Genomic DNA, 26,586 nt, shown 5'->3' with positions numbered 1-26,586 from the left:
CCATGTTGTGGGCTGGGGGCAGGCCATCCAAAATTCAAGATGAAAGAACACTCCACTTTCCTTACATGCCACCTTGATGGAAATGCACCTGAACAAGGCAACCACAATGTGGCTTGTTTATTTCTTCTACTGTTGGGAATGCACAGTTAGCCTGGACACCAAGTCCTTCTCAAGACATCCCTAAGCCTTACCATCTTTTTCTTTGAGTCTCTTACTTCAGCTAACCAAATTTCCAGAGAAGGTTAGATAGTAGCTCTCTTGATGCTTTCAGTGTCTTCCCCCTACCAGCTCTAGCAGTACTGAGCCAGAAGATCAAGATCAGAAAAAAAAGAGATGGAACTCATCAGAAGTTGTTAATTTGTTTGTATCTCAGATGAAAGACTGAGAGCTATCTCTTAGATGAAATGGGCTCTAGGTTTCATTAAATAGACTTGGCAATGACATACTGTGTTAAGTGCTAGGACATATCCTTTCCTTTTTGTAGGAAAAACATACATTCTGGTTGGGGAGGCATTCATATGGGACAGTATAATATATGCTACAAAGTATGCTGGAGTCTTGTACCAGGTGCTACAGGATGGCAAGCAGACTGCCTGGAAGTCTGGGAAGCCCCTCACAAGAGGAGCATTTGAGCTGGGTTTACATGGATAAGCAGTAAATCACCAGGCAGAAAAATAAGATCCAAGGATCCAAGGAGAGGAAATAGGGTGATTTGGGGGAATTGACCAACAACCAAAAAGAAAGGCATGGTAGGGGATAAAGCTGATTGGGGTAGATAGAAGCCAGTTTAGGTTTTGGATCTGACTTGTAGGCAGTGGGGAGCCCATCAAGGTGGGGACTGATGTGAGAGACTCAATTATATTTTGGGTTGATTCATTCAACAAATATTGTTTATTGCTCGACTACTGGGGATCCCTGGGTGGCTCAGCAGTTTAGTGCCTGCCTTCAGCCCAGGGCATGATCCTGGAGTCCTGGGATCGAGACCCACATTAGGCTCCCTGCATGAAGCCTACTTCTCCCTCTGCCTGTGTTTCTGCCTCTCTCTGTGTGTGTCTCTCATGAATGAATAAATAAAATCTTAAAAAAAAAAAGTTATTGCTCAGCTATTCCAGGAAACATACAAAGGTGGCTCCCTCAGCAGAACTCCTGTTTTAGTAAGATAGGTAAATTAGTTATGTCAGGCTGCCACCCTTTGCACTTTTCAAGGTTACCCGTGACCTCCACACCCAGAATGACCTCTGTAATATAGAACTATTCCATAACCGTGAAGATTTCCCTTATGCTGTCCCTTTATAGTCACACCCATCCCCCTCCCACCCTCCCTCCTTCCTCTCTGGCAGCCACTGATTTTTTCTCCATCTCTCATTTCAAGAATGCTATATAAATGGAATCGTAAAGTATGTGACCTTTTGAGATTAACTTTCTCTACTCAGCATAATGCCTTTGAGAGCCATCCAAGTTATTAAATGTTACTGATAATTTTTCCTTAATATTCCCGACTAGTATGCTGTGGTATGGAGGTACCACATTTTGTTTAACCATTAAATCATTGAAAGACATTAAGGTTCTTGCCAGTCTGGGGCTATAAATAAGACTGCTATGAACATTCATTTACTGAATTTTGCATGAAGGTAGGTTTTCCTTTTTTGGGATAAATGCCCAAAAGTACAGTTGCTAGGTCATCCAGTAAATTGATTTTTAGTTTTAGCAGACAGTGCCAAACTGGTTTCTAGAGTGGCAGTCCCATTTTACGTTCCTACCAACATGTATAAATACAATGGTTAATTTTAGGGATCAAGTTGACTAAGCAGTGGTGCCCAGTTGTTTGGTCAAACACCAATCTAGAAGTTGATTGTGAAGGTATTTTTCAGATGTGGTTAACATTTAAATTAGTATACTTTGGGCAGAGTAGATTACCTTTCATAATGTGGGTGGGCCTCATATAATTATTGAAGGCCTCACCCGCAAAAATGGAGGTTTCTTGAAGAAGAAACAATTCTTCGAGATTGTAACACAGACACCCTGTCTGATTTTTCTACGTGGGGAGGCCTGCTTGCAGATTTCAGACTCTAGAATGCAACATCAGATCTTACCTATATCTCCATCCTGTAAGCCCACTCTAGATATTGAACTTGCCAGCCCCCATGATTGTCTGAGCCTATTCCTTAAAATCAGTCTCCCTTCTTCTCCCTCCTTTCCTCCTTTCTCTCACTCCCTCCCCATATATGCACACACATGCACACACAACACTTCTGTTTATCTGGAGAACCCTGATATAATGAGTGACTCAGTTCTGTATCCTCACCAGCAATTGCTATTACCACTATTTTTTATTGTAGCCATTTTGTTGAATGTATAGTGATATCTAAGTGTGATTTTAATTTGCAGTTCCCTAGTGGGTAGTGTTGTTGAACATCCTGTGTGTTTATTTACCATCTGTATATCCTTTATTTATTTTTTTAAAGAGATTTTATTTATTTATTCATGAGAGAGAGAGAGAGAGAGACATAGGCAGAGGGAGAAGCAGGCTACCCGCAAGGAGCCTGATGTGGGACTCGATCCCAGACTCCGGGATCATGCCCTGAGCCAAAGGCAGACGCTCAACCACTGCACCACCCAGGCGTCCCTGTATATCCTTTGGAAGTCCTTTGTCAAATGGACTCATATTTAGCAAATAAGAATATAGTACTGATTAGTATCAAGTCCTGTTACTAAATAATATTATTTGCAAGAAATAGTACAAATATACAAGTGTAATTTGCAAATAATACTTTCGTTTTTATTTTATCATACACCTCTCAGAGTGTGTAATGGAGGATTTCTACGCCAGCATGGTTTTCCATTGTGATGGATCTGGGAATCTGACACTTACTCAGTTCTGGAGAAGCCTGTTCCTACCATACAGAAAACATACTCTGCTGATCCCCCGTCCTTGGATTTCTGCAGAGAAGGGATAAGATCTAAGATCTGAGCTCTAGAGATCCTGCTGAGTGTCTCGTTAGTTTAAAAGACCTTTTCATTTCTTTCGTATCATTTAATCTTGAAAAAAATATTTTCTTGTTTTTCTTTTGAAAAAAAGATTTTCTTAAGGTCAATATAATTCTCCCCATTTCACAGCAAATATGATTGAACGCCCAGGGAAATCGCACCTGTATTTAATTTGAAAATAAAATTTAATTATTTATATTGCAAGTTTGCAAATATTTTTCCCAGTCTGTGGATTGTCTTTTAATTCCCTTAACAGGGTGTTTTACCAAGCAAAAGTCTTAAATTGTGATTTAGTTGAATTGATCAAATCTTTTCCTTATAGACTGTAGTTTTGATCTCATATCTGAGAACTCTTTACCAAGCCCTGGGTCTTGAAGATTTTCTCCTGTGTTTTCTTGTAAAAGTTCTATTTTTTAAAAAGATTTATTTATTCATGAGAGAGAGTGCATGCATATGTGTGGGAGGGGGGAGAGACGAAAGGAGGAAATCCCCCAGCAGACTCCACACTGAGTGTGGAATCCATGGTGGGGCTGGATTCCACAGCCCTGAGATCATGACCTGAGCTGAAACAGAGTTGGACGATCAACCTACCGAGTCACCCAGGCACCCCTCAAAGTTCTATATTTTTAATTTTTACACTTAAAAATCTATGATCCCTGTTGAGTTAATTTTTATATAAACTGAAGTGTAAGTTGAACTTCTTTTCTTTTGCCTGTGAATATGCAGTTTGTCCAGCCCCATTTGCTCAAAAGACTTCCCCTTTCCTCCATTTGAGGTACAGATGCTTTTATATCTTTGTCAAGAATCAGTTGGCCATGCTTGTGTAGGGTTACTTCTGGATCCTTGGTTCTATTCTTTTGGTCAAGGTCCCTATCCCTACACCAGTACCATGCAGTTTTGCTTGTCCTGGCCATGTAGTAAATCTTGAAATGAGGAGAGTGATTCCTCCCACTTTATTCTTCCATTACACTGTTTTGTTTTGTTTTGTTTTTAAAGATTTTATTTATTTATTCATGAAAGACACACAGAGAAGCAGGCTCCATGCAGGGAGCCTGACGTGGGACTCGATACCGGGTCCCTAGGATCACACCCCGAGCTAAAGGTGGCGCTAAACCGCTGGGCCACCGGTGTTGCCCCGCATTACACTATTTTTATTATTACGATTTTTACTTTTTAAACCATTTTTAAAAAGATTTTATTTATTTATTTATTTATTTATTTATTTATTTATTTATTTATTTATTTATTTATTTTTGAGAGCGCACAAGCAGGGGGAACAGCAGAGGGAGAGGGAAAGCAGACTCCCTGCTGACCAGGGAGCCCAAAGCAGGGCTGGATCCCAGGACCCCAGGATCATGACCCAAACTGAAGGCAGATGCTTAACTGACTGAGCCACCCAGGCACCCCCCTTTTAAACCATTTTAAGTGTATAATTCAGTTGTCATTATGATGCCATGGGGACCCAGAGGATGGATGGAAATCAAATGCAAGCTAGCAAGAGGTGAAAGCAGAGTTTATTGAAGATATAGAGAGAATACAGGTACAGATAGAGTATCTGGGAAACCGATATTTATTTGGAGTCTAGGGGTTTTTATTGAAGAAGGTGGTCTCATGTATGTGTCCCCTCAGGCATCTAGGAACTGGTTGGAACAAGGATGAGGGTCCAGGTGTTGTTCCTTAGAGCCATAGCTGCCTGGGACATTGGAGTTTCTAGACCCACGTCATCTGAAATGTGTATATGATAGCTTCTGGTCATTCTCACCTGATCCCTTCCTTAAATGTTATCTATTCTAAAGAAATCATTAACTCCTTTAATCCTAATTATTAATCTCTTCTAAAGAATAGAATATTCTAAAGAATAGATTAATAATAGAATCTATTCTAAAGAAATCATTAACTCCTAATCTTTAATCAATTAAATGTATTTACAATGTTGTGTAACTATGCACACGTCTATTATTACAATACTTTTCATCACCCAAAGCAGAACCCTATAACCACTGAGCAATAATTCTCTATCGCCTCTTCCCCTGGCCCCTTGTAGCCTCTTTTTTTTTAGATTTTATTTATTTATGAGAGACACAGAGAGGCAGAGACATAGGCAGAGCGAGAAGCAGGCTCCCTGCAGGGAGCCTGATACGGGACTCAATCCCAGAACCCCAGGATCACTCCCTGAAACAAAGGCAGAGATGCTCAACCACTGAGCCACCCAGGTGCCCTCTAGTCTCTTTTCTGTCTCTGATTTTGCCTATTCTAAAGCCTTCCTATAAATAGAATCATACAATGTTTGTCTTTTGGGTCTGGTTGATTTCACTTAGTATAATGTTTTCAAGGTTCATCCACATTGTAGTATGTATTAGAAATTCATTCCTTTAAAATAAAAAAGGGGGGGGGCTTAAAGCACCGGCTGGCTCAGTTGGTAGAACACGCGACTCTTGGAATGCCTGGGTGGGTCCGCGGTTGAGTGTCTGCCTTTGGCTCAGGTCATGATCCCAGAGACCTGGGATTGAGTCCCCACCTCAGGCTCCCTGCATGGAGTCTGCTTCTCCCTCTGCCTATGTCTCTGTGTCTCTCATGAATAAATGAATAAAAATCTTTTTAAAAATTAAAAAAAAAAAACATGCGACTCTTGATCTTGGGGTCGTGAGTTCGAGCCCCACGTTGGGAGTACAGTTTACCGGAAAAAAAAAAAAAAGGTTTTATTTTTTAAAGTAGTTTTAGGGGCAGCCCCGGTGGCACAGCGGTTTAGCGCCGCCTGCAGCCTGGGGTGTGATCCTGGAGACCTGGGATCAAGTCCCATGTCAGGCTCCCTGCATGGAGCCTGCTTCTCCCTCTGCCTGTGTCTCTGCCTCTCTCTCTCTGTGTGTCTCTCTTGAATAAATAAATAAAATCTTTAAAAAAATTGTTTTAGGTTCACAGTAAAATTGAGCAGAAGATGCAGATTTCCCATATCCCCCACCCCCGCAACATACGGAGCACCCCCCACTATCAATTCCTGAACCAGAGTAGTACACTTGTTATAATCAAACCCACATGAACACCTCATTATCACCCAAAGATTATAATTTACATTAAGGTTCACTCGTAGTGTCATATGTTCTGTAGTTCTTCACATGTATAATGACATATATGCACCATTAAAGTATCATACAGAATATTTCCCTGGTTTAAAACTCATCTGTGCTCCACCTATTCATCCCTCCTTCCCCACAACCTCTGGCAACTACTGATCTTTTCATTGTCTTCATAGTTTGCCTTTTCTCGAATGTCAGGATCATTTTGTATGTAGCCTACTGGCTTCTTTCCCTTAGTAATATACATTTAAAGTTTCTCTATGTCTTCAAGGCTTAATAGCTCATTTCTTTTTGTGCTGAATAATATTCCATTGTCTGATGGACCACAGCTTATTTTTCTGCTCAGCTCCTGAAGGACATCTTGGTTGCTTTTAACTTTTGGCAATTACAGATATAGCTGCTATAAACATTCATGTGCAGGTTTTTGTGTGGACATAGGTTTTTAACTCCTTTGGGAAAATCTCAGGGAGTGTGATTGCTAGATTGTATGATTGTATGGTAAGAATATGTTTAGTTTGGGCAGCCGCCCCGGTGGCTCAGTGGTTTAGCACCGCCTTCATCCCGGGGTGTGATCCTGGAGACCAGGGATCAAGGCCCATGTTGGGCTCCCTGCATGGAGCCTGCTTCTGCTGCTTCTGTCTCTGCCTTTGTCTCTGCATCTCTCTCTCTCTCTCTCTCTCTCTCTCTCTCTCTCTCTCATAAATAAATAAATAAATAAACAAACAAATAAATAAATAAATAAATGATTTTTTTTAAAAAAAAGGAATATGTTTTATTTTATTTTTTTATTTTTTTTTATAAATTAATTTTTATTGGTGTTTATTTACCAACATACAGAATAACACCCAGTGCTCATCCCGTCAAGTGTCCCCCTCAGTGCCCGTCACCCATTCACCCCCACCCCCCGCCCTCCTCCCCCTCCACCACCCCTAGTTCATTTCCCAGAGTTAGAAGTCTTTATGTTTTGTCTCCCTTTCTGATATTTCTCACACATTTCTTCTCCCTTCCCTTATATTCCCTTTCACTATTATTCATATTCCCCAAATGAATGAGAACATACACTGTTTGTCCTTCTCCGGTTACTGTGGCCAAGTTCAAAAAGGGTGTTGCCTGAGTTCTCCTCTGGGATTTTGATGGAATCTTGTCTCACATTTAGATCTTTCATCTATTTTGAGTTTATCTTTGTGTATGGTGCAAGAGAGTGGTCCAGTTTCATTCTTCTGCATGTGGATGTCCAATTTTCCCAGCACCATTTATTGAAGAGACTGTCTTTTTTCCAGTGGATCGTCTTTCCTCCTTTATCGTATATTAGTTGACCATAAAGTTCAGGGTCCACTTCTGGGTTCTCTATTCTGTTCCATTGATCTATATGTCTGTTTTTGTGCCAGTACCACACTGTCTTGATGAACACAGCTTTGTAGTACAACCTGAAATCTGGCATTGTGATGCCCCCAGATATGGTTTTCTTTTTTAAAATTCCCCTGGTTGTTCGGGGTCTTTTCTGATTCCACACAAATCTTAAAATAACTTGTTCTAAGTCTCTGAAGAAAGTCCATGGTATTTTGATAGGGATTGCATTATACGTGTAAATTGCCCTGGGTAAAATTGACATTTTCACAATATTAATTCTGCCAATCCATGAGCGTGAAATATTTTTCCATCTCTTTGTGTCTTAATAATAATAAATAAATAAATAAATAAATAAATAAATAAATAAATTATTTTTTTTAAAAAAAGAATATGTTTTATTTTTTTAAAAATGCCAAACTGTCTTCCAAAGTGGCTGTACCATTTTGCATTCCAAGTAGCAGTCAATGAGAGTTCCCGATGCTGCACATCTTTGTCAGCATTTGATGTTATCGGTGTTCTGGATTTTGGCCATTCTAATGGATACATGGAGATAACTTGTTTTAATTTGCATTTCCCCATGACACGGTTTGGAACACCTTTTCATATACTTATTTGCCATCTGTGTATCTTTGCTGAAATGGCTGTTATTAGCCTTTTGCCCATTTTTAAAATTCACTTGTCTTCTTATTGTTAGGTTTTAAGAGTTATTTGTATGTTTTGAGTAGCCCTTTATCAGATATGTCTTTTGCAAACGTTTCCTCCCCCTGCCTGTGGCTTATCTTCTCATTCTCTTGATTTCATTCCTTTTTTTTTTTATTTCATTCCTTTTTAAGACTACATTATATTCTGTTGTATGCATATATCACATTTTGTATATCCATTCATCTATTGATGGGCATCTGGGTTTCCACATTTTGGTGATTGTGAATAATGCAGCTGTGAACATGTGAACACACGAATCTCTTTGAGACTCTGCTTTCAGTTCTTTTGGATATATACCTAGGAGCAGAATTGCTGTATCATGTTATTATTCTATGTTTAACTTTTTGAGGAGCCTCCAGACTTAGCTGCAGTGGCTGCACCATTTTATATTCCTACCAGCAGTAGGAAGTACACAAGACTTCTAATTTCTTTTTTTTTAAAGATTTTATTTATTTATTAATGAGAGACACAGAGAAGGAGAGAGAGAGAGAGAGGCAGAGACACAGGCAGAGGGAGAAGCAGGCTCCATGCAGGGAACCTGGCGTGGGACTCGATCCTGGGTCTCCAGAATCAGGCCCTGGGCTGAAGGTGGCGCTAAATCGCTGAGCCACCTGGCTGCCCAAGACTTCTAGTTTCTCCACATCTTTGTCAACACTTATTATCTGGATTTTTTTGTTTTGTTTTTTTGTATTGGTTTGGTTTTTTCGGTAGCCAGCTATCGTTTGTATATAAGTAGTATCTTATGGTAGTTTTGATTTGCATTTCCCTGATGACTAATGTTGTTGAACATCTTTTCATGTGCTTATAGGCCATTTACACTTTATTACTCAAAATTGTTTCAGCTATTTTAGTTCCTTTGCCTGAAGAATCTTGTCTATATCTATAAAAATAATCTTGCTGTGGTTTTGATAGGAGTTGCATCAGATCTGCACATCAGTTTGGAAGAAATTGCATCTTTATTGTATAAGTGTTATAATCCTTTAAGACCTGACTGGTGAGCAGAATGGGGGCCTTGAGGCACCACAGAGACCTATTCAGAACTAAAGCCACCTTTAGGTATAACCATCTACTAAATCCAGGAAGGTCCCCCTTTTCTGCTTTCCCCCAGGGCTTTCTCTGAACTGCCTTGCTCAGAACTCTGGCTCTTAATAGCAGAATTACCCTCAGCAAGACCAGCCATTTATTGGTTCATGTAATCAAGCTGGAAAAAAGGACAGTGTTGATGATGGGCCAGGGACTGAATGCTGCCAAGACACTTCCCTCAATGGTCAACACCCTCTTCCCACTGCAGAGTGGTTTCTCATACATGGAGGTGTTGGACCATCTGATGACTCCTTGCCTATCCTGGGAGGATTGTCCCTCTTCTTTCTCATTTGAGAAGTCCCAAGGCAGGGTCTCATTCATTGATAGGGCTTAGATCATATGCTATGTAGTGTGATTGGAATGAAGATAGAAGATCCCAGAAGAAGGTAAGGAGCACTGGACAGAGCCGACGTGATGGAGTCTATAGCTAGTCATGTTTTTGGAAGGTTTTTAGTCGCATGTGTTGAACCACGAATATTTTCTGCTAACTTTCAAGTAACCTAAAATGGTTCAGTAATAGACTATTTTAATCATTATTATATTATGGATAAGTAATAGTTAACGTACTATGTGTTAATAACATTATAGTTAATAGCTTTATATTATATAGCTATTTAGATATCTGTAGTTAATGGTAAATAATAGGTAATAGATTGTCATGATAGTAGCCCTCAAGTGCTACAATTACGTGCAGATTTACTGTATCTATTTATATAAGTAAGAACAATTTGAAGGACATGAGTGGAAAATCATAAGGGTCCCTGCCTCATCTCCGATATGCTTTTCTAAATTTAACTGAGAGAACCTGCTGTCCACTTTGACTATAACCTTCAGTGAAAGTGCTACGTCTTCTGTGGGGTTAATTTATTTTCACAGGGAATTGTTGACTTTCTGGGCTGCTGTTGAAGATAGAGTCAGTATTTTAATTTTAGTGACTATTTACTAAGCTGTAAAAGTGATGTACAAGACCCTCAGGGAGTCTGAAGTCTACTACTGGAATGGGTAAGAACAGAAAAATACAGTGCCTGTGACTGAGGCTTGACATCTCCAATATGGAATAGCCCTACTCATCTAACATCTGAATAAGACTTTGTTTGGTGGCAGAGTGCCGCCCTGAGCTGGCTTTGTGCTTTGCAGTTGCTGAATAAGGTGGGGACTTGGTTGACACCTGAGGTAGGAAAGCAGATGCTTCAAGGCATCTCCATGCAGGCTGCCTCCCTCTTATATTTCTGATGGACAAGGCTACTTTATTGCTGAGCCTAATTAGCATTTATACTCCATGGGGGCAAGGGGCAAAAAGAATAATTGTATAACTATGGTTAAAAAACTGAAGTTAAAAAAAAATGACATTGGTGGTAGGCAGGCCCATACAGGTCATTAATGGCTCCAGGGTGAATGCCTTTATTTCAGGCTTAGCTCATTTCCTTTAAAAAGGAGCATTTTGTATAAGACACTATTGGATTCCACAAAGTTCATACTAGTTCAGCAAGAGGAGTCGTGACTACTAGCATATCAGGTGTGATGTGGGGTAAGGGGTCTTAAATAAGTGATCAGTATCTTCTTTCTAAAGAATGTATTCAATCCCTCTTCGTAATATATGTTCCCTATGACTCTAGAGCAGAGGGTAGCAAACTTTTTCTGTAAAGAGGCAGATAGTAAATATTTTTTACTTTGCAGGTCATTGAATCACTGTCACAGCTACTCAACTTTGCCATGGTATGGACATGTCTGTGTTCCAATAAAATTTTGTATGTGGACACCGAAATTTGGATTTCATATAATTTTGACATGTCATGAAATACTAGTCTTTTTTCAATATTTTTCCCCCAAATAAATAAAAATGTGAAAACTAGACTCAGATTATGGGCCACATAAAAACAAGGCAGGGCAGATTTGGGTCCATAGACTATAGTTTGCTGACCCCTTTTCTAAAGGTCTTAAAAATAGGGATCCCTGGGTGGCGCAGCGGTTTAGCGCCTGCCTTTGGCCCAGGGCGCGATCCTGGAGCCCCGGGATCGAATCCCACGTCGGGCTCCCGGTGCATGGAGCCTGCTTCTCCCTCTGCCTGTGTCTCTGCCTCTCTCTCCCTCTCTCTCTGTGTGACTATCATAAATAAATAAAAATTTAAAAAAAAAAAAAAAAAAAAAAAGGTCTTAAAAATAATATCTATAATGTTTTAAATTTGAGGACATTTTATTCATTTAACAAGCTATTGTATCACACTTAATATATGCCATGCACTATTTTAAATGCCTTATAGATGTTAGCTAACTTAATCCTCACAGTAACCCCGTGAGGGAGGTACTTTTTAGCCTTATCTTGCAGTTGTGTGAATTGAGGCACAAAGAGGTTGAATAAATAGCCCATAATCACGCAGCTAGCATACAGCAGAACCTAGTTTTGAACCCAGGTGATTTAGCTCCAGATACTTGTTCTTATCTACCGTGATATGCTGTCTTAAAGGATTTATAATTACTGATTTTCTAGGCTAAAGGAATTTTAGAGATTAATCCATCCTTACTGCATCTCTATTTCTTAAACACATTCTCACCAGCTTCATGGCCTTTATGATTCAAATTTGTGCCTCAGTAAAATTATGGATTACCATTATGCACTTTCAGCATCTCATGTGACTGCCTGAAAGCTTAGTCTTAAATCCCACTTATCCCAAGTGTAATCTGTCTGCACAGGCTGGGCACTTAAGTGTTCACTTCGTGTTTTATTTATGTTCATTGTGAGATGCTTGAAGGTAGAAGCAATAACATCAAAATGTTTTCCATCAAAGAGAAATCTATTCTGGGCATATCTTTTGCTTCCTTTGTCTCAGATTACTCCCAACTCAGATTTTGCCATGCTGCTTTTCCTGCTTGAACAAGCAGCTGGTTTAATCTTGAGCCCCACCTGCCTTTTGATAGGGAACAGAATTTGTGGTATCATGCTACACTATCCCTGTTGATCTAAAGATACCACCAAAGCAGGGCTGTGAATGGAAAATTTCCCAGTCTTTCCAAGGAAAAACACGGAAGCTAGGTGTGCATGCATGTGTGCACATGTGTGTAAGTGTTAAAGCAAGTCAGAACTTAAGTGGATGATGAGGTACTCAGGATTTCTCATTCCTTTTGCTTATAGTCTCAGACTCTACTAACCAGGAGGGACCTTGGAGAACCTCTGGTACAGAGTTTTCTGTGCCCCAGGGCTTCTGCAGGGTTATCGCCAGGGGCCCTCATCCACAAGTGCTCCAATCTGTTGGGCAGAGAAATGATGTCTTTAAGATGTGTGTATAATTACTTTTCAGATGTGTATAGATGCCATCATGATCAAAAAGAAAAGCTTTACCGAATTCATGTTAGGCTAGTGTTTTGTTTTTTTGTTAAGATTTTATTTATTTATTCATGAGAGACACAGAGACAGGCAGAGACATAGGCAGAAGGAGGAGAAGCAGGCTCGGGACTCAATCCCGGAACTCCAGGATCACATCCCAAGTGGAAGGCATACACTCAACCACTGAGCCACATAGGCGTCCCAGGCTAGTGTTATTAATACAATTACTACCAGTTGAGAAACCTGATCTAGTTAGAGCCCCTTATTTACAGATGAAGAAACTAAGGCTCAGGGGTGGAGGGAAGAGATTTGCCTGTATCATTACAGAAAGAATAGCTGCCCTGGAAGCTGGCACGATTTGTATGTACCATATGGCTTATGCTCTCTGTCTCCCCTGGGATGAAGAGATAAAGGAGATGGGCACATATTTTGACCTTTAATGTTGTGTTTTCTCATATTGTCTAATAGCGTGGTGGATCACAGTGACTTTACCAGTATTTATAGTGCTTTTCTTGAGAATCTTACTTTTTTTTTTTTTAAGCTATATTCCTTGCTGTACTACCATAAGTAATAATTCTACCTGCAAATCCAAGCCAACCTGGAACAAAGTATAGTAAAATTGGGTAGCTTGCTTATATCTGTAGTAGAGCGTGGGCTCTGAAACTCAAGAGTTTTAATCTCTCTAAATCAGACTGGACTTGTGAGGATTTCAGTTATTTATATCTTAGTCTTCTATGACTGTGGCTCTCAGCTGGGTGCAAAACAATAACTTTTGTTAAATCTTTGCTAAATGCCTGACACTGTGCTAGGGTATTTTTCTGTGTATCATATATCACTTAATTTAATAAGCCCAACTTTGCAATTCTGAGTCTCTGCTCAGAAAAAGCTAACTAGCTTCAGTCTCTTCCAGAGCCCATCCATTCAGTTATTTATTCATCTTGTGGAGATTATATCCTTGTGGAGAACCTCTGACAGGTTTGTAAATGTGCCCTTGAGTCCCACCCCATTGGTGGCCAAGCTGGGACAAATTAGTGCAGATGCATCCGTCCAAATGACGCAGGATTGGCAGCAACATCAGCATGGTCTGCACAGGACAACACTTCTTTCCCCCCGGGAACTTCAGGAATTTGGAGTGGCTGAGGTGATTTGGTCAAATGACATATCAACTATTTTCTTACACCTTTATATTTTATTTTTATTTTTTTAAAATTTATTTATGATAGTCACACAGAGAGAGAGAGAGAGAGGCAGAGACGTAGGCAGAGGGAGAAGCAGGCTCCATGTACCAGGAGCCCGACGTGGGATTCGATCCTGGGTCTCCAGGATCGCGCCCTGGGCCAAAGGCAGGCGCTAAACCGCTGCGCCGCCCAGGGATCCCACACCTTTATATTTGATCTTAAAAACTCTTGAGGGGCACCTGGATGGCTCAGTCAGTTGCCTTGGCTCAGGTCGTGATCTCAGGGTCCTGGGATCAAGCCCTTATGTCAGGCTCCCTGCTCAGTGTGGATTTTGCTTCTCTCTCTCTCTCTCTGCCCCTTCCTCCTGCTCATGGTGTCTGTCTGTCTGTCTGTCTCTCTCAAATAAATAAAATCTTAAAAAAAAAAAAAAAGCCTCTTGAGAAGTCAGAGGAATGGGAATGATCTCATAAGTTGGGAAGCCAAGAGTGGAGGAAGCCTGCATGAGGTGACCTTGCTGGTGAGGGCCTTCTAGCTTCTGTGTTTACCATACGGCCTATCTGGTGGCATTGATGCCACCGCTGCTCCCACGCTCTTCTCTTCCTCTAGGCGTGTCCTTGCTTCTCTTCTCCTTTTCTCTTCCTTTCTGTACTTTCCTTCTATTGCCCTGTAGATGCATCCTCTACTAGGTGAGCTTTAAATGTTAGACTTCCTCCAGGCTGTCTTAAACCCTCTTTGTGCTCCAAGTTCTCTCCCTCAGTGACCGCTTCTCATCTCTACACTGACACATCCTGAAAGTGTCATTTGAGCCTAGACTCCATCTCTTTGTGTTCCAGACGTACCATCCACTTCCTCCACAGTATCTCTGCTTGGATGCCTCCCAGGCACTCAGTGACAACTTGTCTAAAACTTGACTCGATCTTCTACCCCCCAACATAGCCCCTCTCTCTTGTTTCTGATTTAAGTGAATGGCAACTCCCAGCTCATGCTCTCCCTGCAGAGTGGCCCTGTTGCCTTAGAAATTCTTCCTGGTTTCCTAACGCTCTTAAAGCAAAATGTAGAATTCCTAAGTACCGTATCTACTTTTCCAGCTTCATATCATATCGTTTTCCTATCTATACTTGCAGCATGGAGGCCACTTTGATTTTTAATATTTCTCAACAGAATAGTGTGTTCCATGATTTTTAAAACTGAGTAGAGGAGTTGCAGCACATGTGGATTTAAGTTACCCATTGACTTGTTTTTAAACTTTATCTTCCTCCCCTTATAGCTCTATTAGCTCTTAATTTTCCAAACAAAACTGTTAATGGGCATTAAAGCTACAGGGGCTTCATAATTTAAAAAATACATGGAGGAACCCTATAGGTGAGGAGAAATGCTTCAGTCTCCTCTTCAGATCATACTGCGCCAAGCCTCTGCTCAGACAGAGGTTAGACATCCACTCTTTGTAGAAGCCAAGGGGCACAAGTGCTAAGTCTTTGCTGCAGTTTTAGTGGAAGTTGTTTGGGCTCTCAGTTGGAATTTCTTACTTTTTTCTTCGAAGTAAATTTGGAGATGTTTATGTACCCAGGAGGTCCTGTGATTGCCCCTAATTTGTTTTTTAGATGCTAGTCATTGTATATCATCCCACAGTGGTTACGTGGCTGGTGCTCATACACGTGCTTATTAAGTGGTAGTGTGAGCGCAGGCATTAGATGTGTGCTGTGTGCCCAGAGACCTGATATCCTGAACCAGTCCAGGCAGCTTCCATATGTGATCATGAGTTTAATTATTTCAGTTCAGAGTGTTTCATTATCCCACAGATTCACTTCTTTCTTCTGCCCTTGCCCTGACTCTTTCCAATACCTTAAATTAAGTCTGATTCCATTCTGTTGGTATATTTTTATAACAAGTATTGCCTGAGAGTGGGCATTGCAAAATGTGATTAAAAGTAGGGATGTATACCAAATAGTATTGCCCTTTCTGACCAACCAATTATATGTTGCTCACTGATTATATTTTGTAAGTTCTGTTCTACCATTTCACATTTCTTTGCCATCTTAGGAATGGATAGGTGGGAAAGATTTGAGGTAACAGTATAATTGCAGATCAGTGGAGAAAGTGGCCTTTGCATGGGCCTGAATAATTCAAGATGTTAAAATAGGAAACACACTTGTCCTCCCATGTAGGCCATAGCTTATCAATAATAAAAGAATATTTTTATTTCCCATTTGCTTTGTCCCTTTTTAATTGATTATGTTTTTTTTTAATTTTTATTTCTTTATGATAGTCACAGAGAGAGAGAGATGCGCAGAGACACAGGCAGAGGGAGAAGCAGGCTCCATGCACCGGGAGCCCGATGTGGGATTCGATCCTGGGTCTCCAGGATCGCGCCCTGGGCCAAAGGCAGGCGCCAAACCGCTGTGCCACCCAGGGATCCCTGATTATGTTTTTTTTATAAAAAGATGTATTTATTTATTTTAGAGAGAGAGCATGCACAAGTGGGAGGGGCAGAAGGGGAGAGAGAGACTCTCAAGCAGACTCTGTGCTGATTGCAGAGCCTGATGCAGGGCTCAATCTTAAGACCCTAAAATTGTGGGATCCCTGGGTGGCGCAGCGGTATGTGTATGTGTGTGTTTAATTTGATATAATTTTATCACATGTAGGCTTTTTATTATTTCAAAAATTTCCCAGTTGGCTGAGAACTTGAGCTGGGAGGAGGTGTGTTATTTACTGGATCCCTCTCAAGCTCCACTGATAAACAGCTCGAGCATAATTCTTTCTCTTTTATATACATAGCTACTTAATTTTGGGGCAAGTTATATGACTTCTAAATCTTGGTTTTCTCTTCTACAAAATGAAATTTGCAGCAGCTACTTAATGTAGAAGGTTGCCATGAGGACTAAATGAGAAAAGAATGTATAGTGGGTACTTAGCAAAAAGGAACTCAATAAATGATCATCTCTTTTTTTGAGTGACTTTTTTCAACTGAGATTATAAATGAGAGTATTTGCATTTTTTAAAGCTTTTCACAAAAATGAAGTGTCCTAGGATTGTAGTATTGAAATATCCCTTAATAATTCTGGAACTAGTGAAGGACTCCCCTAAACATTCTTAGGTGATAGGCTCTTATTCTTTATAATAAACTAAAGTCTGCCTCCCTGTCACTTTTAGATCTGCCTTCATCCATGTGATGGCCCTTCTAGGGCTTGAGGACAGCTACTGTATCCCACCTCTCTCCCCAAATTATCTTTTACAAATAAGCTATCCTTAACCATTCCTCTTTGGTGCAACTTCCAGACCCTTTCCCATCTTGGTCTCCCTCTTGTAGATAAAGACAAATTTGTTCTTCCCTTTAATTAACAGACCACAGAATTCAGTTGTAATCTGGCTAGCATATCCCAAGATAGGCCTGCCTTCTCTTTAGTTGAGCTTTTGGGGGGAATCCAGGTCACCTTGTTTATGCACGTACAGTTTGTTCTTTTGTCTTCTATTTACTTTCCAGATGAAAAATAAATGCATGGCAATTTAACGCAAGTAATTGAACATATATTTTAACCCCTCTGCCCTGCTGTAATACCATTAATATAATAGAGAAGAGATATCAGCCAATGAGAGATCAATGGAATATTGAAGCCAGAAAGTATGAAGTGTGCTGAACTTGACCAGAGGAACTGAAAGTGCCTGCTGGAGGAGAAATTAGGAAGAAAGAGGATTTGTAATGCAGAACTCTGGAATAGTTCCAAAATTGGAGAAGCAAAGTACTGAAAACAGGAAGATTAGTTGAAAGTCTGTGTGAAAAACAATTAGTTGCCTACAGCTCCTCCTCTACTCTCCCAGGAGACAGGAGTTTTAGTCTTACATATTGAACCTGAGGCATACCAAGCATAGAAGAGGGGATGAAATATGGAGCAAAACTGAAAATAAGGGCTATAAGGCAAAGGTCTAAGCAGTGCATGATAGAACCATCCCCCTCTCTCACTCAGATTCAGAATACCTGCAGGCAGGCACTCTCATGCAAGAGATTGGAAGATCCATCTCTGATAAAGTTTGCCCCAGAGGAAAAAGTCCTAAAGGTACTTCTTTTAGGAGTCCTCAGTAAAATGGTAGGTTCTTACTTGATCTCCCTGATAAGAAGTCCAGAAGTTATTGAGCCTAGCCACCCCCACACAGAACTTTCAAACAGCTTCTAAAAGTATGAGCAGAGAGCCAAGTGTCAGGAGGCATTTAAAGCAAACCTCTAGCATAAAATACAGAGACCAAAACCCCTTTTCCCCAAATGGGGGGAAAAGAACTCAGGAAACAGTAAAAGCGGAGAGGAGGAAGAGAAAGAGAAGAAAAAATGTAACTATATTTTGAGAGAGGTTAGAGAAAATACTGCATTCATGAAAGATGAATAGGATTCTTTCTATAAGGGACGCCTGGGTGGCTTAGCGGTTGAGCATCTGCCTTCAGCCCAGGGTGTGATCCTGGAGTCCCGAGATCCAGTCCCACATCGGGCTCCCTGCATGGAGCCTGCTTCTCCCTCTGCCTGTGTCTCTGCCTCTCTCTCTCTCTCTCCCTCTCCCTCTCTCTCTCCCTCCCTCCCTCCCTCCCTCTCCCTCTCCCTCTCCCTCCCCCTCCCCCTCTCCCTCCCCCTCTCTCCCTGTCTCTCATGAATAAATAAATAAAATCTTTTTTTGGGCAGCCTGGGTGGCTCAGCTGTTTAATGCCACCTTTGGCCCAGGGCGTGATCCTGGAGACCCAGGATCAAGTCCCATGTCGGGCTCCATGCATGGAGCCTGCTTCTGCCTCTCTCTCTCTATGTCTCTCATGAATAAATAAATAAAATCTTTTTTAAAAAATATTTTTTAAAAAGAAGATTCTTTCAATAAAAAGTGGGGCAGGGAACCTTCAGAAAACAAGAAAGACCTTTTGGAAATTAAAAATAACATAACCACAGAAATATTGAAAGATAAAATTGAAGAAGATTCCTAAGAGAAAGACCAAATGAAAGGTGCAGAATGAGGAACAGGTGAAAAAATGCAGGATCATTCCAAGAGACCTAACACCTGACTCATGGAAATTTCATGAGAGAAAAAAATAGGCAGTAGAGAGGAGGAAATTATCAAAGAAATAGAATGGAAAGATATTTCCAGAACTAAAATAAAGTCTGTAGATTGAGATAGCACTATGAATGAAAGGACCCAACACCAAGGTGTAACCCTGTAAGAGTTCAGAACTCTAAGGATAAAGAGAAAGTACTAAAAGCTTCTAGAGAAAATAGTTATGTACTAAGGGTTAGTGTTGAGAAGGGCATTAAATTTCTCAAAAGCGACAAAAGTAGAAGACAATGGAGCAATACCTTCAGAATTCTAATAGGAAAAAAAATATTCCCAACTTAGAATTTTATAGCCAGCTGAACTATCACCCAGGTTGAAGGCTAATAAAGACATTTTCAGACATTTTGTGCATATGCCCTATGATATTGTGATATAATAAGAATATGAATTTGGGCGGGCACCTGGGTGGCTCCATCAGTTAAACCCTGCCGTTAGCTCAGATCATGATCCCAGGGTTGTGGGATTGAGTCTCATATCTGGCTCCCTGCTCAGGGGGGAGCCTGCTTCTCCCTCTGCCCCTCTCACCTCTCATATACTCACTCTCTCTCTCAAATAAATAAAATCTTTTTTAAAAAAATACAGTTCTTTAAAAAAAAAAAAAAAAGAATGCATATTTGGTCTTTTTCCCTGGTTCCTGGCACAGAGCTCCTAAAACCCTTGGAATTTCCTGAGTGGTAGGGGTGATAAGAGCATCCTTTATTATAATATTTGCTCTTCCATTCCTAGTTCCTGACACAAAAGCTTATAAACCCTTGGAATTTCCTGAGTGAGAGGAGTGTCCATTGTTATTTATAGCAAACCTCTTTCAACCACACCTGAGTTTATGCTAATAAGGTGACTCTCTGTGGACCCCTGGATAGCTTCAGGATGAGGCTGGTTGCCAGAGAGGGCAACCATATGATTAGAGGGTTTGAACTTCCAGTCCCACCCTTTGACCATTGGGGAGCTTCCAGGTTGGTGAACATAGCCACGTGTGGGGAAGATGGCACCCCTCAATTCCCCAGGGACAGAAGCTCCTGTGCTCAGGACCTTTCTAGACCTTGCCCTCTCTACCTCTTCAGCAGGCTGTTCTTTGCATCCTTTGTGATAAACCAGTAATAGTAAATTGTTTTCCCTGAGTTCAGTGAGCCATTTTAGCAAATTATCACATCTGAGGAGAAGGTTGTAGGGAACATTCCCACCCCCCACTCCCACCCCAACTTTATAGCCAGTTGCCCAGAAGTACAAGGGGGCCAGACTTGCAGTTGGCATCTGAAGCAGAGGTCGTCTTGTGGGACTGAGCCCTTAACCTGCACCAGCCCTAGGGAGTTCATGTCAGGTTTGAAGTATATTAGAGGATAGCAGTTGGTGTCTGGAGAGTTGGAAAATTGGTTTGTGTGAGGGGGAAAAAAAAAACCCCACACATTTGGTGTCAGAGTGCTATGAGTAAAAAAAAACAAAAACAAAAAACAGTTTATAGAATACCCTTTCTTAAGCAACTCTGCTAGAAGATGCTTTTCATCAGAACAAGGGGATAAATCAGGAAGAGGACTCAGTGGACTTCAGGAAATGGGTTCCAAAGTAGGTGAAGTGAAAGGGATTCCTGTGAGGACAGAGTTCCAGTAGGGAATACCCTAGGAGCAAGCTGCTAGGGTACCTGATTGAACATATTAAAAGGAGTTTTACACTTTATTGTTATCACGGGGGGGGGGTGATTCTGTAAGAAAGGAAATGTAATCATAGCATACATCATGGCTTGGCTGCAAGTAATATTCACATAGACCTAATAATGCAACTCTTAATTTAACTAAAAGTGGACATAATTATATTGGAAAGATGGGGAGACTAAGTGGGGTTGTATGTGAAGAGAATGTCAGAACAAAATCCTGCTCTTCCATCACAGGGCTTAAGTAGGTAATGTAATAGTTCTCTTTTGCTGCCTAACAAATTACCCTAAAACTTAGTGACTTAAAATAATAAATACCTATTATCACACAGCTTCTGTGGGTCAGGAATTCAGAAGCAGTTCAGAGATCTCTCATGAGGTTGCAGGCATCTGAAGGCTTGACTGGAGCTGGAGGCTCCTCTCCCAGGCTCATTCAGATAGCGGTAGAAAGAAGCCTTAGTTCTTTTTGTACAGCTCTCCCCAGGATATGTCATTCCTTTACTCAGCTCCCAAGAGAAGTGATCCGGGAGAGATGGTAAAAGGAGTGTACAGTGCTTTTTATGACCCAGCCATGAATGTGGCATGCATTCAGATGACACCGTCACTTCTGTTGTACTGTGTCAGCCACACAGACCAGTCCTGAGACAGTGTGGGAGAGGGCTGCACAAGGGTATGAATGCCAGGAGGCAGGGATTGTGGGGGGCTGTTGGGAGACATGATATTATAAGTAATGACTAGAAATGAAAATTCAAGAACTATTACTAGAGGCACATTACTTAGGAGGGTGGAAAATAGGACGCCTGGGTAGCTCAATAGGTTAAGAATGCAATTCTTGATGTTGGCTCAGGTCCTGATCTCAGGATCATGGGATCAAGCCCTGCATCCTCAGGTGCCCCACTCAGCAGGGAGTCTGCTTGAGGATTCTGTCCCTCTGCCCTTCCCCCCATGCCCACTCACTCATCTTCACTGTCTCTCTCTAAAATAATCAAATGAATCTTAAAAAGAAGGAAAGATAGAGATAAGTACCAGAAGAAAGAGATGGCTCTTGAGAGCAGGAATAAGGGAACCAGAAACTGCCAGTTTAAAAACTTTATAGGCAGCCCCGGTGGCGCAGTGGTTTGGCGCCGCATGCAGCCCGGGGTGTGATCCTGGGAGTCACAGAATCGAGTCCTACATCAGGCTCCTTGCATGGAGCCTGCTTCTACCTCTGCCTTTCTCTCTCTCTCTCTCTCTCTCTCTCTCTCTCTCTCTCTCCATGAATAAATAAAAAATGAAATCTTAAAAAAAAAAAAAACACTTTATAGAACAACTTTAAGAAATACTTCCATGTTGGGATCCCTGGGTGGCTCAGCGGTTTAGCGCCTGCCTTTGGCCCAGGGTGTGATCCTGGAGTCCTGGGATCGAGTTCCGTGTCAGGCTCCCAGCATGGAGCCTGCTTCTCCCTCTGCTTGTGTCTCTGCCTCTCTCTCTCTATGTCTGTCATGAATAAATAAATAAATAAATCTTTAAAAAAATAGAAAAGAAATACTTCCATGTTTTACTGATATATATGTTTTTTAAGTATGAAAACCCCCAAAGCACACAGCCACTTACCATCCTCAACACCAATAGCAGAGCCACATATGGATTAGGTGAGAAGCTCACAGCCTCTGAATCACTCCTCATTAATCCTTTGGTATTTGGAAGATTATATGATCTTTTTTTTTTAAAGCAGTTTTTTTTTTTTTTAAAGATTGTATGATCTTGAAGGACAGCTTACAGATAATAAATCTAAAGTGGCAAAGAGGCTGAAGTGACAGAACCTGAACTAGAATATCTAAATAAATGTGAAAGAAAAGAGCATCAGGTAGTGAGATCGCTCTGGCATTTCACTAATGGAATTTAGGGGGCGGGATGGGGAGACTATTTTGTTCTTTCCGAAGACTAGAAAGTTCTTAAGTGGAAATGTTTATGGCTAGAAGCTATAAATGGCAAGGCTTGTTAAAAGGACTATCCTTTTGGCAGATAGTTGGAAAGCACTTTATAGGACTCCCCAGGCTAAAGATGTGTCTGTCGGGAGGGTGCAATACAAGTTGGAGAGAGTTGGCCTCTGTCCCCGTGTGGCCTGAGCCCTGTGCGCCCTGCAGGGCACCATCCAGTACACAGTACCAGTTGTCTGATCTGGTTGCTGCCGGGGTCATTTTCCTGAGAGGAGCTCTGGGCTCCATGTGGCCTACCACAGCCCGGTTGTTGCCCCAGGACCCCCCCCCCATCCTTACCTCCCATCCCTGCTCTGTCCTTCCACCCTACATGAGCCCCTGTTCAAGTCTGGTCTTGTTTCTCCCTATCTCTTCCTGCCACTGTGTGTGTATTCTTCTTGAGGAGCCTACTATCAGGAGTTCCAGGGTTCTTGGACAGTTTGTCTCTTCTAATCTGCCTTTAATAAAACTGGGATTAGGAGAACATGTTAAAGAAATCAGGTCTCTGAGTTGGCGAGGAGTTAGGAGCAGTGCACTGAGACTGCCATATAAGTAAAAACTACTACTAGAAGCATTTGGGCTTTTTTTTTTTTAACCATTTTAATGCCTCACGAAAATGTATTGTTTACATTCTTCTACCGCAACTAAGTATGTGGAATTGAAAATCTCTGGGTCTCTGTGATAAGCTCAGCTGTCATGTACTGGGATGCCTTCAGTACCTGTGCGATGGGCAGAGGCTGAAGCCAGGGAAGGGACCAGTTGGCCAGCTGTTTTTTGTATTGGCATTCCTCAGAGTCTCTCTTTGTATCTCACTTTGTCTGCAGATTGGGGACCACAAATTCAGTGCCCACCGGATCGTCTTAGCAGCCTCAATCCCGTACTTCCACGCTATGTTTACAAATGACATGATGGAATGCAAGCAGGATGAGATTGTAATGCAAGGAATGGACCCCAGGTACAATTTCTCCCCTAGGTCTCTCAGTCCATAGCTTCCCAGGCACAGCTTCAGCCCTTGTATGTGGCGCCATTGGGGAGCCTACGGTGGGACACAGCCTCTCGCACAGCTCCATGCACACAGTGGGTGATTAGGAAACCAGTTAGAACCTCAGTCGGTGGCCTGAGACAGAGTTAAATCAAGGAGCAATTTCGATGTGTTTTTACTCTATTAGAGAACCACATTTAATAGGACACCTGTCATGTGTGCTACTGTAAGCACTGAGATATAGCATCCAAGATACTTGTTATAATTAGAATTGGGTATAAAGCTGGTTGAATGTTCTATGCACTTTCCTGTGCTAACCATTATAGCTGGCAAAATAGTTTTTCAACTAAGTGTCTTCATTCAGTGCTCTTCCCATCAATCTAGAACAGTGTTGTCTGTTAGAACTCCCTGCACTGATGGAAACATTGTATTTGTACCCTCTAGAATAGTAGCCACTAACCATATGTATATGTAGCTGCTGAGCACCAGAATTTTAGCTGGTGGGACTAAGGAACTGAATTCTAAATTTTGCTTAATTTAAAAATAATTTCAAATAGCCATGTGTGGCTGGTGGCTACTATATATATATGGGACAACACAGACTCAGAAGATGGCAAAATCGTGGTTATTTGATGGTTGAGAAAAATGGAAGCCCAAAGAGGTCAAGCCCAAAAGTTACCCCCCTAAATGCCTTTCAGCGTCCAAGACAGCCCTCCCTAACAAATTGTTATTGGCCACAAATATTAGTCCTGCCAAGACTAAGAAATTTTGCTCTAGATGAATGTTAGGGGCAAGAGGGAGTACCATAACCACTGAAATCATGTCATTTAGGTATTTACTTAAAGTTGTCCTGACATGTAGAGTCGCTTACTACTGAACCCTCTTCATGGAAATACTTTCCTGATTACTGTATGAAGACTTTATATAAACATATTTCATAGTATGCCTTTTTGGGCTTTGAAAAGGAGAAGGATGTTTATATGACTGATTCTGTGTTTGATTTTGCTGCAAGTCTATGAACTGAGGCTGTATGTTTATAACATAGGCTATATGCAAGGCTCCACTGTGCACCTACTATGTGCGTGGCACTGTTCTGAAGTCTGGGAATGCAGTAGCAAACAAGACACACAGGGTGATTCGGAGCAATGACATTCTTGTTAGAGGAGAAACAATAAACCAGTGACTCTAAAACATCAGCCAATAACCTGTCATCTGTTGCTTACCTTCTTAATGTCATAGTGGTGGAAACTAGGGGTAAAGGAGCCAAGAAACTGTAGTACCCTCTGGATGATTGAAAGTGATCTGCCCCAGCACATGGAGAGGATTTATATACCCACTCCAAGGCCAGCTACTTATAAGGAAAGACACAGAAGTGGGTCTGCAAGGGCAGTTGTACACGCTCTTCTCTGAGGTCTGTATCTGAAGGAGCTATGCTCCTCGCCATGCACAGTTCAAGTGCTTCATTTAGCAGAAGTAGACTGGACACCTGTCATGTGTGCTACTGTAAGCACTGAGATATAGCCCCGAGAAAACTGTGCCTCTAATTGTGCCAACTTTCTAGTTGGGGGGATCTGGCAATAACTGCACACATGCACAATAAGGGAGGCAAGTAAAAGTGATGCAAGAAAAGTAAAGTGAGTGATGGTGGGGGTCTTTGCTGTTCAGGGTGATCAGGGAAGGTGTCTGTGATGAGGTGACGTTTGAGCCAAGACCATAATCAAAGTGAGAGTGAGCTGTCTGGTGTCAGAGCCCTCCAAACAGAGGGAGCAGGCAGTGCAAAGGCCCTGCGGTGAGAATGTGTTTGGCATGTTGGGATAGAGCAAGGGCTAAAAATGGAAGATGACAAGGTCAGAGAGCCGGAGAGGGGCCAGACCACATACAGCCCTGAGATGGAACTTGTAGTTCTTTCCTGGTGGAGTGCCTTTCCCAGAATTTTAAGGCAGAAAAATTTGTCGGCATCTCATTCTAGAAATATATCCCCTCAAAATAATAAAAACATTATTTATGAAGGCAATAAGATATTATTAGTTATTAGGTCTACCAATAAAGGAAATAAATTATAGCATATTTATGTGTTAAAATACTTTATAGCAACCCCTAAAAATGATAAACATGACGACATTATAGCAACATAGGAAAGGACTTGATAAGTATTTTGTGATTATTTCCATACTATTTATGCATGCAGGAAAATAGGAAGAAAGTGAACCCTCAAAAGTAACCACTGTTTGGCTCATTCAGTAGTGAGATTGTGGGTACTTGCTTTCTCTTTTTAGAATTTTCTATAATAAAATTATTTGGGCAATAAAGACAGCTTAAGAAGTAGAATGAGTCTTCGCCTCTGGTGAAGTCATTATTCCTCTCAGATTCTTGAAAGGTATGGGCTAAATGGGTTTTAGAGCATTCCCCAGGTAAGTGTGTCAACTCAGTGAGGGCCAGTCTCTGAAGCAAATCTTTCCTCCTTTCTCTAGCGCCCTGGAGGCTCTTATCAACTTTGCCTACAACGGCCACCTTGCCATTGACCAGCAGAACGTGCAGTCACTGCTGATGGGGGCGAGCTTCCTGCAGCTGCAGAGCATCAAGGACGCCTGCTGCACGTTCCTCCGAGAACGGTGAGGCCATGAACCTGGCCCGTGATAGGGCGTGCGCCGCTGTCATTCATGGAACCCCCTCCCAGTTTGCTCAGTCTTTCGGGCACACAGAGTTTTATGAAGGGAGTGAGCTAGGGGGCTGACTCTGCAGAAATTACCTTTCTTCAAATTGTGGTCAAGCAGTGGCCAGGTTTTTGGGAGTGAACCTTTGAGGAACGTATTCATGGACCCATACCTGTGTTCTCTCCTGGCCTGACATGTACCTCTTCTTCTTGTCTTCCAGTTTGACCAGTTACTGATTTAGCTGACTGTTCTCACCAAACCAACAGATTCCATGCTGCCTCACTATTCCATAGCCTGTCTCCATCTTGTGTAGATCCTTCTCCTGCCTTGATGTCTTGACTTCTTTTTCCTTTAGCTCTTTAGGGCCCTCCTTCCCAAATTTCAGCTCCTGGAATGCTCTTTCCCCTTTAGTCTCCTAGAAGCAATCACTGTATTCTGTCTTAGGGTAAGGACCATGAAGTATATCCCTCCCTAGGTCTGGCATTCAGCAATGACTTATTGATGACTGAGCAGATAACAAGGCTCTTTCTCCCCCTCAAGAGGAAGAACTCCTAGCCATAATGTAAAAGCTGC

General features: G+C 41.5%; 1 protein-coding gene across 4 annotated transcripts in view; it reads left to right on the top strand.

The window, feature by feature from the left end:
* The window catches only part of KLHL18 (kelch like family member 18), a 55,969-nt gene that overhangs the window by 11,194 nt on the left and 18,189 nt on the right, over positions 1-26,586 (top strand). For 3 of the 4 annotated variants that reach the window (XM_055343503.1, XM_055343502.1, XM_055343504.1), the window contains 2 exons: positions 23,202-23,332; positions 25,831-25,971. In XM_055343503.1, coding sequence (XP_055199478.1) covers positions 23,202-23,332; positions 25,831-25,971 — 272 coding nt within the window. The remainder of the gene's footprint in view (positions 1-23,201; positions 23,333-25,830; positions 25,972-26,586) is intronic. The other variant, XM_055343505.1, reaches the window with a different exon arrangement.

This window comes from Nyctereutes procyonoides, unplaced genomic scaffold (genome assembly GCF_905146905.1).
Source record: "Nyctereutes procyonoides isolate TBG_1078 unplaced genomic scaffold, NYPRO_anot_genome, whole genome shotgun sequence".
Classification (NCBI taxonomy): Eukaryota; Metazoa; Chordata; class Mammalia; order Carnivora; family Canidae; genus Nyctereutes; species Nyctereutes procyonoides.
The sequence above is the reverse complement of the archived record's forward strand: the minus strand, read 5'-3'. Positions and strand labels throughout refer to the sequence as shown.